Below are 14,078 nucleotides of genomic sequence, written 5' to 3' on the forward strand. Positions count from 1 at the left end.
TCTGAGTTCATGCAGGTGTTTGGTGGGGTTAGTAAATGAGCCTAGAGGAGATTATGCATTGCTTAATTTGTAAAAGAATAAATGCTGAGGACCATAGTCTTACTAGGACGCCTACGTCCAGTACTATGAATATTGGGGGTGCCAAATTCCAATGCTGTGTAGCCTGCCCCCACCTCATGCCTCTTGAATCCACCACCAGATACTCCCTGCCTCTTTATCTAATTCTCTCAGGTTCTTTTTAATCCCTTATTCTTTTTTGTTACTGTTTTCCTGTCTTTTCCCTTCCCCTTCCCCTACTTTCCCCTGTTTTTCTGTTTTCTTCTGTCTTATCTGGTATGATGATGAAAAATAAGTTCTGGTCCTCAAAAAGAAATGCTGGTGGACCCCTCCTGCAACCACTGGCTCAACTTCAGCACTGAAATTAGGTAGTGGTAGGTTGCAGTGGTAATAATTTCCAAAAAAAGGGGGGTTGTGATCTTTAAAAGGAGTTGTGGGGAATTCGCAAACAAGCATTAAGAGATTAAGGCAAACATTCATGTGACTTAGAGAAGGTTGTGCTGAGAGAGAAGAGCCAAGTAGAGGATAAAAGGAAAAAAGAGACACATTTGAAAGGAAAAAAGGAGAGGTGACCATCAAACATTTTAAGTGAAGTTTAGCTTTTCATGCTGTATTTCAGGAATATAGAGTGCATGTTTTGAAAATAGTATGCAATTTGAGGATGGAAAACTGTAGAAAGAAACAACATTGTTGGCTTGTTTTGACAGTGCTATGTTAGGTACATTTGATAGGCACTAGATTCCATGAACTGTCTGTCCACTGCTAGCCTACCACTAGACCACCGCTTCAGCAAGGAGAGATGATCAGCTCCGTGCTCGGAAGCACAAAGTAATAGCTGGACATAAACATTGAAAGGAGTTTCTGCAACTCTGGAGATGATGACCACTGATGTTCATATTGAAGTTTGACTTACAATATTACTTGTATAAAACTATAAAACAATGTGATAAATGTAGGACATCTCTGGTTTGACATGGCACAAATGGAGGGTGAGGACATCTTACCAAACAGTGGAAGTGTGTTACCAGCCTTCCTGGGAGTGGAGATCCAGATACTGAGGTGAGAGAGCTCCCTTTAAAAATTCAATGGATACTTTGTTAGCTTGGAGCTGCTGATCAGACCGTCTAAAGCATAGCCTTTATTAGATTGGAGGAGTCGGGGGGGGGGGAGGGACTGCAGTTTTGTGAGGTCAAGGAGAACCTTTAAGTGAGACTCAGAGTTTTGTCCGACTTGACCTCTGCTTTGATCTTGTTCTCTGGAACAACTATCTCAACAGCCCCTTTGCTCAGTAAAGAGAGAAAACCTCCTGCTGTGAATAGCAGCATGTACTTAAGCTCTCCAGTTTTCAGTTTTAACCGATTTTCCCTGGTAGACACCCACCAGAAGAAAACCAGCTGTTCAAGCTACAAACCCAAAAGCACCAGAATATGCATCAGGTGACGGGAGGAAATTGTATGGAGGCCTGGGGAATGGGCATCACATCAGTGTCTGCTGGGGATAGGATCCCGGCAGACCACTAATTCTGTGGGAAAAGGAGTGTTGCGTCCAGCTCCTCCACCCCCCATTAATACAAAATACACAAATTATAGAGGGACTGGTTGACACAAGAGGAGACGTGGCCATGAATCTAGTGAAAGAGATGTACTTTTATTGATTGGCAAATAATTTTGACTGTCACTTTGCCTGAAAAAAGCTCTTTCAGAGCATATGCAAAATACCAGCTCATTCTGTAAATACAAGTAAGTGTGGTGCACACTGAATTTTGTTTTTGAATGTCATAGTTATGTTTTGATCCCATGCTGTAAAGGGTCTCTTGTGGCCTAATTGTTAAAGTAACTGACTCTCACTCTGAAGATCAAAGGTTTGGTCCTGGCATCTCAATGGTCATGCGTCTAGTCAAATACAAAGCATTATAACTGTCAAAAAATATAGGGAGCAATACTTTTCCTCATTGATTGGCACACAATTTTTATTTTCACTTTCTATGAAAATATTTCTTTCTAAGCATATCATGCCACAAAGCTAAAATCAAATTCTTTCTCTTTCGCCACTGCTTCGATTTCATTCTGTAAATAGAAGTCCATAAGGTGCACCGACAGTGTACACTAACCTACGCCACCACTTTCACTTGTGTTTTTGGTTCAAATATCCTAGTTATGTTTTGAGCAAAAATAGTAAAGAGTCATTATTAATGGTTAAGGTCTTGGGCTCTCAATGTGAAAATAAAGGGCCCTATTAAGAGTCTGACAGTCACAAGACCTCCAGACTCGCGGTGGTGGTCGGACTGCTGCGGCTGTGGCGGTGCGACCGCTGCACTACTTCCCTGGAGGTCGGACCGCCAAAAGACCACTGGCTCCGCCAGGATCTTTGATCCCGATGGGATGAGGACAGTCATGGTTGTAATCAGCCATGGCAGTGTTGAAGTCAGCGCACCCATGCTGATTATTACCATGTTCTCTGCAAGCCTTTTCATGGTGGTACAACTGCCATGAAAAGGCTGGTGAGAACAAGTGCAGAGGACCCCCCCTCCACAGCACTGTCAGAATGCACACAGCATACAGTGCGCATTCCAAGGGAGCTAGGGAGGCCTCCTTTGCAATTGTATTCGCCTCTTTTTCATGTGAAACCGAGTCCAATGATGCCAGACGTTTTCCACTGGCCTGACCGGTGGAAACCTTTGTTTCCGCCAGTCAGCGCAGTGTAAAACCCGTAATGGGGCTGGTGGGGAGACTCAACAGGAGTTTGGCGGTCGGGTTTTGCTGACCACCAAACTCGTAATCAGCCCCAAAGGCTTCATCCAGCTGTCATTGCCTGATGTGCCTGGTCAATTCCAAATAGTTCCACTTTAAACACATATAGTGATAAATCATTTTTATTTGACAAATTTTTTCTCTCTTCATTTTAAAAGAAAATACTGTTTTTAAGCATATCATGACCCAAAGTTAAAAGCAACTTCTATTTCTGTTGCCATACCAGCAACTCAATCTGTAAACTGATGTTAGTGTGATGACACAGTTGAGTGCACAATAATAGTGTACATTCACTTATTGCACCACATTGATTTGTATTTCATTTCGATTGTCGTACTTATTTGATCAAACAGAGTAAAGTCTCTTGTGGACTAATAGTTATAGTATTAGTCTTTCACTGAGAAGTTTAAAGGTTGGACTCAGATTTCTCATTGGAAATGTGCTTGGTCAATTACAAAGAGCTCTAACTTTCAACAAATCTATATCTGTCATCTCTGTGTCTGTCTGAATAGCTCTCTGTTGACGTGTCAATCACATTCAAAGAATCGTCTCATTAAAATTACTATATAAGTTGCTGTCTGCATAGATAATAGTCATAGTGTTCATATCTGAATATGCCCTTAGGTACAATATATCTCTTTAGCATGGCTTCATATTTTATTTTGCTATGCAAGCAACACTTTTTCAGGTTGCAGCACACTTAGAACGAGGAAAAAATGAGGAAAACTAAAGATATTTCTCCTTGTTGTGCCTCTGGTGGGGGGGGTGCAGTTCTGACATTTTCAGGTCTACCAATACTGGCAAATCTAGAAATGTGTCAGAATCCATGGGCGGATAGTCAGGAACACACTCACTCCGCCCATGGCAATCATCCCTGCTGCAGAGTAATGCAAGGCATCAATTTGCGCTGCCATGCATTACTCTGGATTTATCAAGCCATTCAGGCCACGCAAGGTGGCCTTGCATGGCTTGATATATTTCATTTAGATTTGGGTCCCACTTTGAGGCGCAAGGGTGATTCAAAACCTTGATAAATATGCCCCTAGTTTTTAGTTTGAGCATAAAAACGAGCAAGCGCTGCTCTTCTCGACATGTAATCTATTCTGTGGGCTTTAATCATTCCCATCTCATGCCCATCACTTTCATTTGTTCCAGGGCCTGCCTTTCAGAAATCCCTCAATGTCATTGGTAAACGATTTTCAATTGTCTCGCCTTGAGGCTGGTTTGTTACCACCTTGGAGACTGACCCTTTTACATGGATTATTGCGCGATCGGCCATGTAACTTAATGTGGCGCATTATTTTTCTCTTTTGCCTAGCCATTTCACGCTGAGGGGCCCTATGTTGTTTCTTCCTCTTCCTTGTTTTCGGGCATCTTGCTGTTTCTTTGTGATGTCTGCGAGGTCTTTCTTATTTTTTTTTAAGTTTTATGTAGCGTGAACTCGACACAATGGTATTGTAGCACTTTATTTATTTATTTGCAGTTTTATATAGAGCGAACTTGATACAAAGGTATTACAACGCTTTACATGAGCACCGGTTACATTACACAAGAACACATTCATTTTTGGTAGCAAGGGAAGATTAAGGGCCTGATTACAATTGTGATGGAGGGGTTTCCTCCATCACAAATGTGACAGATATCCCATCCGCCGTATCATGATCCCCTTATAGTCTATAGAGATCTAAATACGGCAGATGGGATATCCATCACATTTGTGATGGAGGAAACTTCTCAGTCAAGATCATAATTAGGAACAAAGGGCCAGATGTATCAAGTTTCCCAATAGCGATTAATTGCGATTTTTTGCAAATCTAAATTAAGTAATCGCTATTGGAATGTATGAAACTCCAGGAGTTTCGTATAGCGATTCTCAAGGGCTCGCAAATGAATCTACCTCATTAATATTCATGAGGTAGGTTGCAACTTGCGACCCATTGCGAATGGCTACAATCACAGGGATGGCGGCCTGCTGGGCTCAGCAGACCACCATGTCTGTGATTGCTTTTCAATAAAACAATCTTTTTTTTTTTTAATGCAGCCCATTTTCCTTAAAGGAAAACGGATGTGTTTAAAAAATAAAAATAAAAAGTTGGCTCAGTTTCATTTTTTGCAGCATGGGGAGATGAGGTGATTTGCCCAGGATCACAGCATGTTGAGCTGACGCCAAGACTTGAACTGTGTTCCCCAACTCCAAAGTCTCCAACTCTGGCCCTTACACCACATCCTCCCCCTAGAGTTGCTTGTGTGAGCGCATAGAATTCAATGATGATTTTATATATATATTTCTGTATGTGATTTAATATATTAAATGCATTATCAGTTGAAAAATAATATGCAACACAAAATGTGCCTTTTTGGTTGGCCGTCATGAATAACTTGCCTGCACATGCATTCTGAAAATAATACACTAATGTTGTTTAAAAGTGCTTTCTCCTTTAAGGAGAGTTTTATATTTAGTTTAATTGGTGAAATAATATGAGTATTTCTTGTTTTCTGCTGGGCCTCAAGCAGACAGGGCCACAGTGCGAAGTTATCTAACTCCCGGTGTTCCTACTGTTAATACAATTATGTGCTTCACGTCCGTTGTTTAACAGACTCCATTCATTGAATTTGCATATTTGTCTGTAGTTATGCTTCTAACTCATGTATTTCTCTCGAGGGAAATGGCGAAACGAGAAATGTTTCTGCATCTTTGTAACCACTACCTAGCAGAAGCAAATCTGGAAGGTGCCAAACGAAAGGACCTACAGATGCAGACAGAAGGAAATGTGCAAGATACATTTAGTATAAGTCTGAATTACGTTAATAGAGTAGAAGCCAATCAGTGGCTTGCAAATAATTATTGTATTATCTTTAGGGTATTTATGTTATCTTATGTCTTTGTAATTGGATGTTCTTTCTTTGCATAATGTTTTTATCCAATGAAAATGTTTAGTAAGTTTAATATAATGTCATTCGTCATTTGTCATTCATCGCATTCTTTCGTGGTTTTCAGAGACTTCACTTTGGGTACTTGGTGTGATCCATCACTTTGACACTTCATGCTTTGCCAGTCAGTCTACTGACATTCTGGTGCTTTATTATTTTCGGACTTTACTATGCCTGTTTAATACTGAACTAATGCTCTGATGGTTTAGTAATCTTATAGTCCAAATTCTAAACCGGCCACCTTTCCCTGTTCCTGTCCTGATGCTGATGCTGTTGTCCCTCTAATGAAGCTATTGCGGTGTTGCTGATTACCTTAGAGATTGGGTAAATATATAATCAGTGTATTGTTATTTGTCTTTTGTTTTCCAGGCACCACCTGCTACTGTTTTAATACTGATGCTATTTTTGATAGCATCATAGCTAGATGTTTTCTAAATTAATGTTACTAAAACTTTTGCATGAAGCCCAACATGCTAATGCTAATCTGAGGTTAGTGAGGTGTTTCCTCATGCCAATGAACTGATATTTATCTGCTTGCTGAATAAATGTATTATGTATCTCTTTCTCAAATATTGCTGCTATTAATGAGTGTTTTCGCTGTTGAGATTATTGTTGTTGTTGCTTTGTTTAAACTAAGATTCTTTAGGCGATATGGCCAGCCCGTGATGTTTCTTTACTTGTACCATTTGGTGTTCAGACTAATTTTCGTGACTTTAGCATTGTTAATAGATGGAAATAAACATTTTAATTGATACTAAAAGGTGTGGTTCTTCGTGGCCAAATTGGTCATGGTTCATTCTTTGCTGTCTCTTTGGTGATTGTTATTATTTAATGCTGTTGTGTTATGTGACACCTAACAATATTAATTTAAACAAGTCAAAATGTTCATCGACCTTATAGCTGTGTCCGTTCACTATTATCATGATAAATTAGATAAGCCAAGGGCGCGCTAACACTTGGTGCTTGTTGGGGCACTCTGGGAAATAGTTTTTTTTTTTTCATATAGCGCTTGGTACTACATATTCTGCCATTTCATAGAGCTGCAAAGCAGGTGCCATTCTTAACAAAATTGGTATAATTCATCTACAACGACCTTGCAGAGATGAAGAGGTGAAAAAGCTATGTCAGGATTGTTATCTGTGATATTCTTGTTCTGTTAAGACCTCTGCAGTGGGTACATTAACCAAATGACTTGAGTAGAGCTTAACACTAGGTGATAACATGTGCTCTTGATAACATCCGGAGGGTCACCAACCAAGCACATAGGTTAGTTCTAAGCAAGAAGATGGCGAAAGGTATTGTTTCCAAAATGGTGGAAAAGGAGTTGTGACTCCAGACCCAAGCACTTCACTGACTCAAGCTCGCTAACACACAACATTTAGACTTTAGATGTAAATTGGGCCTCTTCAAATAGAGTTTAGATAGTAGAGGCACGCATTTTCCTAACCATGTAGCACAAAGAAGATAACATAAGGGTGCCATGCCACAGTGAGGAGACATACATCCACTACACTCCAAACCAAAACACATAGGTAAAAGACATTGTCATTTACAATGCCAATAGCTCTAACTCCCACAAATCTGAGACTTATTGCATTGCAGATGCTTGTTTTAACATGATCCTTAGAGAACTGCCAATAAAGGAATTTATCACTTTTCACACTGCTCCTGAACGATGAAATGAATAGTACAACTCTGGCTTGAGTAACTCTTCCCTGTTGGACTCCCATCGACCCTGGCTAACTGTTGTCAATGTGAGTTAGGAGGTGAGCAGAGTGGTGTCTCAATGGGGATGCATAACCATCTATTGAAACTCCTCGAAAGGGGTTATAATCTGCTGCTCTAAAACTCATAATATAGCAAATGTTCAGCTCTTCCTGTGACAGAATAGAAAGTTCAGAGATGACCAAGTATAACATGGTGGCCAAATGGCTGTGTCTTAATTACTTCAGTGTTGATAATCTGTGCACAATGTACTAAGAGCTCAGGTTCTGTTACACTATTTTGTCAGCCAAATAAAACCAAAGGAGTAAGCCAGACACTAAATGATGATGATCTAACACTGAAGCAATAGATGTGTCACTGACTGCATTCACTGCTTCCTGTAAGCTGTTCGATAGTCCAAATGCTCATTTTCATGCATTATTAAACGATGTGTTGAAGGATGAGGTGCATGAAAACACTAGTTTTCCACAGAGTTCTGCTAGTAATACAGCTCCTAGTATATAGCACATATTGTCCAGCTGAAATCATGGTAAAGATGCATGGTCACTTACTCTCATTACAACGGATGCCTATCCAACCAGGAGGACAGATGCATTCCCCGGTCGCATGGTCACATCGAGCACCATTCATGCAGTTGCAAGTTTTCCGACATTCAATGCCGTAGAAGCCATCAGGACAGGCTGCAAAAAAAAAGAGCAGTTTAGATTCAGGATAAAGAAATAAAAAAGCACAACCCTGACAACATCAGAACAAAGGGGAGATGACAGAAATACCAGTGCTTTCCTTGAGTGAAACAAATATGAATTCTGAGCAGGTGAAAAATATGGGGCCCTGCCTTTAGTGTATCCTCAATACCAGATACAAGAAAGGCAGGTGGTTCTCTGCCAGGGGGAGCGGAGTACCGGGCGAACAATGACCTGGCAAGCTAGCAGGCAACCAACTAATGACAATATAGGTTCCTATCTTTCTATATAAAGGTAAGTATGTGAAAATATCCCTACCTAGATATAGAACTGTGGTCTCAGATTTAGGGGTTTGTATTATTTGCTTGATGGGACCAATTGGTAGCACATTTTATAACTGAAACAAATCACTTTCCCTTCCAGATAAACACTTAGCATCAAATGTAAAAATAATGAGGCTAAACAGTTCTGTGCCTACCATTCATATAAAAGACCAAACGAGCATTGATAACTCTATTGCGTATAGGCAGGGCCAATGGAATTATGTAGCATGGGGCTAGAATATGCGGCAACGTTGAGGACACTATGCAGCAAGAAAAACAAATTATGCGGCATAAGGCATATGATGCACCTCATCAGTACCAATTTAATATCCAAATACAGCAATAAGCAACAGAAAGGTGACTAGCCAACTTTTGCAAAGGGCCTTCCGCTGTGCGGCAACACACAAAAAGTAACTTTTGAACCATCTAAGCTGGAAACAATTTTTTTGTTAAAATCTGAAGATTATGCAGATGAGGATGGATCATGTGCCAAGTGCGGCAAATCCATAACATTGCAAAAAATGCAGCAGCTGCTCAGTAGCATAATTCCAGTGGCCATGCGTGTAGGCAGGCATTGATATTGTGCGTGTGTTTAAGGTGCAAATCTTTGTGCGGGTGCATGTGAGCTAGATGAAGGAGACGACTGTGCCTCTGTACCGATGCTTAGGCACATCTAATGTTCATCTGTGCCAGGCAGAAACATGCTGAACACAACGGAGAATGGACATACCTCTGTAGTAATTACTCATAACTGGAAGAGAAAACACTGCCAACTAACTCAAACCATATGTCCTGCTGTGCTAGAGAATAAACTACAGAAGATATGCTAAACTGTGCCAGAGAGTACACCGAGCAAAATACACTTAAGTGTGCTGGAGAAAATACATCAAGCACAACATACTCACCTGTGCATTAGACAATACACTAAGGGGGTCATTACGACCCTGGCGGTCGGCGATAATATGGTAGCAAGTACTGCCAACAGGTTGGCGGTACTTACCGTCATACTATGACATTGGCGGGTTGGCTTCACTCTGACCGCCACGGCATAACAGCTGCCGGGCTGGAGATATCAATCTCCAGCCCAGCATCCTGTTCCGCCAGCGGAATTATGACCCCGCCTACCGCCATGATTTTCGTGGCTTTCTTAACACCACGAAAACCATGGCGGTAGGCACTATCAGTGACAGGGAATTCCTTCCCTGTCACTGATAGGGGTCTCCCCCTTCCCCCTCCAGTTAGCCCCCTCCACCCTCCCTACCTCTCCAAAGCCCCCCACCCATCCCCACATTCATGCCCCCTTCACACACACACACCCGCATACACACACCCATTCCCACATGCATCCACGCATGCATACATCCATTCACACACACATCCGCACACACTTTCATACATACACGCAGACATGCATTCACATAACACAACATACACACACCCGCATACACACACCCATTCCCACATGCATCCACGCATGCATACATCCATTCACACACACATCCGCACACACTTTCATACATACACGCAGACATGCATTCACATAACACAACATACACGCACTCACACCTCCTTACATGCACACACACATTCAACAAGCAAAAAACACCCTCATCCACGCCCACACAAACATTCACACACACCCCCACACACACACACAACACCCGTCCCCCTTCCCCTGTCAAAGATCCGACTTACCTGTGTTCAAGGGGTCCTTCGGCAGGAGACGGGACGGGGGGCTTCTGCCACCAGCAGCGCCTGCCAGCAGAACACTGCCATGCCGTTTTATGGGTCATAATGTGGCTGGCGGCGGTCTACTGGCGTGGCGCTGCTGGTGGCAGCAGCACCACCTTACCGCCATCTGCCAGCATGGTCACAACTGGATTTCCGCCATTCTTCTGGCGTAAATCCGGCTGTGGTCATAATACGGCGGACGGATGGTAGCTGCAGTGACGGTCTTTTGGCAGCTGTCGCCGAGGCGGTAGGTGGTTTTTACCGCCAGTGTCAAAATGAGGGCCTAAATCTTGCCAGAGAATACACTAAACAGAATACACTCACTGTGTAAGAGGATAAATCATACAAAATGCAATAAGAGAATTCACTAAAGAGAACACACTAAACTTTGCCAGAGAATACACTGTGCAGAATACACTAAAATTTGCTAGAGGACACACTGAAGAGAATACAACAAACCATACAAGACAATACATGAAAGAGAATAAACTAAACTGTACCAGAGAATACACTGTGCAGAATACACAAAATTTCCCATGAAAATATACCCCTCCCTGCAAGAGCAACATATAGCTGAGACAAAAAATAAGCAAAGATAAGTGGGATAATAAGCCCAGTTCTGCCAGAGTACAGTCTATTAGGCATCGGATCACCAAGAGCTCCAGAGAATATACCCCTGAAAACACAATTACCTGTTCCAATCCAAACATGTCCAACTGTCTAAAGGAATAAGCCTAACACGGTAGAAAATACATGCAAATACACCAAATAGTAGCCCAACATACATAATATATTATACTCATTGTGCTTCAAAATTTGCACCACTCCACTCTACGCCACTACACTCTAAACCACTTCCCAATACGCTTCTCTACCCTTCTCAGTACCACTCTTTACCAATGCACTCAGCGCTGCTCTACTCTACACCACTGCACTCTTTGCCTCTGCACTCGACACCACTCCAGTCCAGGCTGCACCAATCTATGCTGCACATCTCCACTCTACACCACTGTACTCTACACCACTCTGCAACATTGCACTCTATGCTACTGCACTATATGCCAATGCACTCTACGCCAATGCATTTTACTCTGTAACACTGAACTCTGTGCCCCTGCACTCCACACCAATCCATTGTACGCCACTCTGATCTACTCTGCATCACTGCACTCCATGCCACTACACTCTACACCACTTTACTCTATGCCATTACACTCTATACCACCCTATGCAACTGCACTCTACCCATCACTACTCCACTCTAAGGACAAGGGTAAAAATACAAAATAAATCAGTCCCATTTGCAGTTTTTAGTGATTGTTTTAATAGTCCTGCTCCTTTTGATTATCATGGGAGGAGCAGCTGTGTAGTATTCATTAATAAAGGAGTGTAGTACTTATTAATAGGCATGAGCTAAGTGGAGTTGCTGTGCTCCAAATGAGAATGTCATAGAGTCAGAGTGGAAGGCGAAGGGGAGAACAGAAGCTGTGTGGCAGTGATATTAAGTGGATGAGACCTTCATTGCTGAATAAAACCTAATCCTAACTACAACCTTTGTTCCTGGATTTCATATGAGAAACCACAATGTTCCAGGCTGTTTTTTGACAATGTTTGTTAATCCTTCTATATCGTGATGAATTTTGGGTTTAACTGTTATTATTGATTCCAGTGAGTTTTTTAAAGTAAATTTTCAGCAGCACTGGTGTTTATGGTGATTTTGGGTAGCTTTATTGTTGTGTAATGAGTTTCTTATATCTGTGTTATATATGATATCTATGTTTTAAAATACTCTGGAAACTCCACTTCTTTTTGTTATTTTCGGAAGACCTGCTGCACCTTGATGTTTGTGGGCAGTGATTCTATTTTGAATAGTTTATGCCTTTTTACTTTTGTATGATTTTGAGGTGTACTGTTTTTAACGCCTTTGGCAATCTCTGCCATTTCCGACGACTCTTTATCGCTCTCTGTTTTTGATGATTTTATGATAGACCCCTTGTGTCTTTGTGATTTTTACGTAGCCTTGGAAATATTTGACATTTTTGGATAGTTCAAATAATTTGTAATGGGATTTTGGAAGTGGTGATATGTTTATTTGTTTCCTCTAACTCCATGTTTCATAAGGCATTATTGGCCTAATTTACAAGCTGCTTGTGTCGTCGTAGCATCATTTTGTTTACGCTAAAGTGGTGAAAAACTGTCCACCACCCCACGCCATATTTACAAACTGGTGCAATGTCACCAATGCACCAGTTTGTAAACCCTTGCGCCACATTATACCTGAACCAGGTATAACGTATGCAAGGGAGCGTTCCCCCGAAGAGAGGCCCAAAACAATGGCACAGTGAAATCTACAAGATCTCTCTGCACCATTCTAGCATCATTTTTAATGCCTGCCCAGGGCAGGTGTTAAACAAATGCGAGGCTCTTTTTAAATGTCCTCCTCGAGGTTTGCTGGACTAGCGTAGAAATTTTGGACGCTAGTCCAGCAAAGCTCCACAACTGTGTCAAAACCTTTGACGTAGTTGTGTTAATGAGCACCATGGTGCGCTGTATTGTAAACACAGCGCTACTATGGCGTTGTTAGGGTGGTGCAGGGTGACGCAAGGAAACTGGCGCATCGAAGACGATGCGCCAGTTCCATGTAAATGATGCCCTATGTGTTTAAATATGCTTGATGGCTTTGGATTTTGTTCGTATTGTGCAGTGAAGGGGTACTTGCTATTTTTATGAATCCCACTATTTGATGATTCAGAGTACCGATGCTGGCGGTTGATGATTTTGAACCGCACTGCAAGTAGTTTGATGGTTTGGGGCTATCCTGCTATTAGCTGATGGAATTAGGAAGCAGTTCTGTTTTGCTCTTTCGAGGAGCATATGCCACTTTTGATGGTTTAAGGAAGATTAGCTATTTTTTGTGATGCTGGGCAGCCCTGCTGCTGTATGATGATTCTGGACAGTCTCTACATTCATTCTAAATAGGTGGAGTTGGTGTGGTCTGGTGATTTTTAGTTGGTCTTATTTTTATTAACTTGCATATTTCTACTTCTTTTTAATTAAAATATAAACATAAAACCAATCTTAATTAGGAGTTCAATAGTGCAGCGAGTATATAGATGTCCTGTTTTTCAGTGTTGCTTGACAAGCCAAGTCATAATGTTGATGTATATTGCACATGAATGTTATTTTATAAAATACTTTTATAGAGCCTATGTCATTTCTAAACGTATGTAAACTGGTAAAAGGTAGTTTTACTATTGAGTGTCCAGGCGTGAAACAGTGTAATTCATATGCGGGGGATGTAGATCTTCAGAACGGCATAATGCTGAACTAATGATGTGGAATGAGAGTTGTGAAATTGAGGATGCCCAAATCACAGACTTTTAATAATTTAATAAGCCTCTTCCCACAGGAAACCAGCCCATGGAAGTTAAGAATATGCAGGTCACACTACCGACGTCTGATCACCACCTCACTACGACACAACTCCTGTGAAACATAACTCTCTCTGATAGAGGGGGGACCTGCATGAAAGCGGAAAACCCCTACCTACGGTTGCTGCCGGGCTAGACCACACAGCAGGCCACTATGCAATATTGTAATCCGGTTTGTCTGGCCTAACTTCGAATATTCATTCAGTAGCTAAACATGGATGAAAGCAGTGCACACTGTCTGAATCACTATACGTCTCAGTGACATCAACATGTATCTGAGATGAAGTCTCTGCACGGAAGGTCTTGTATTTCAGGAGCTGATTCAAAAATGCTCTGCATAATCTTGAATTTTGAGAATTTCCTTTACTCAATTAAAGATTTTATTAAAAATGCTCAATTTCGAATGGGATAAAACTGAAGATTGCACAGTTTTGGCAGAAGAATACA

The 14,078-nt window shown here is 41.5% G+C and overlaps 1 protein-coding gene across 3 annotated transcripts in view; it reads right to left on the minus strand.

The window, feature by feature from the left end:
* Nucleotides 1-14,078, minus strand: part of MEGF6 (multiple EGF like domains 6) — a 1,002,006-nt gene that overhangs the window by 75,541 nt on the left and 912,387 nt on the right. For all 3 annotated transcript variants that reach the window (XM_069239937.1, XM_069239938.1, XM_069239940.1), the window contains one exon: nucleotides 8,015-8,143. In XM_069239937.1, the coding sequence (XP_069096038.1) occupies nucleotides 8,015-8,143 (129 nt within the window). The remainder of the gene's footprint in view (nucleotides 1-8,014; nucleotides 8,144-14,078) is intronic.

This window comes from Pleurodeles waltl, chromosome 6 (assembly GCF_031143425.1).
Source record: "Pleurodeles waltl isolate 20211129_DDA chromosome 6, aPleWal1.hap1.20221129, whole genome shotgun sequence".
In the NCBI taxonomy this organism is placed as follows: Eukaryota; Metazoa; Chordata; class Amphibia; order Caudata; family Salamandridae; genus Pleurodeles; species Pleurodeles waltl.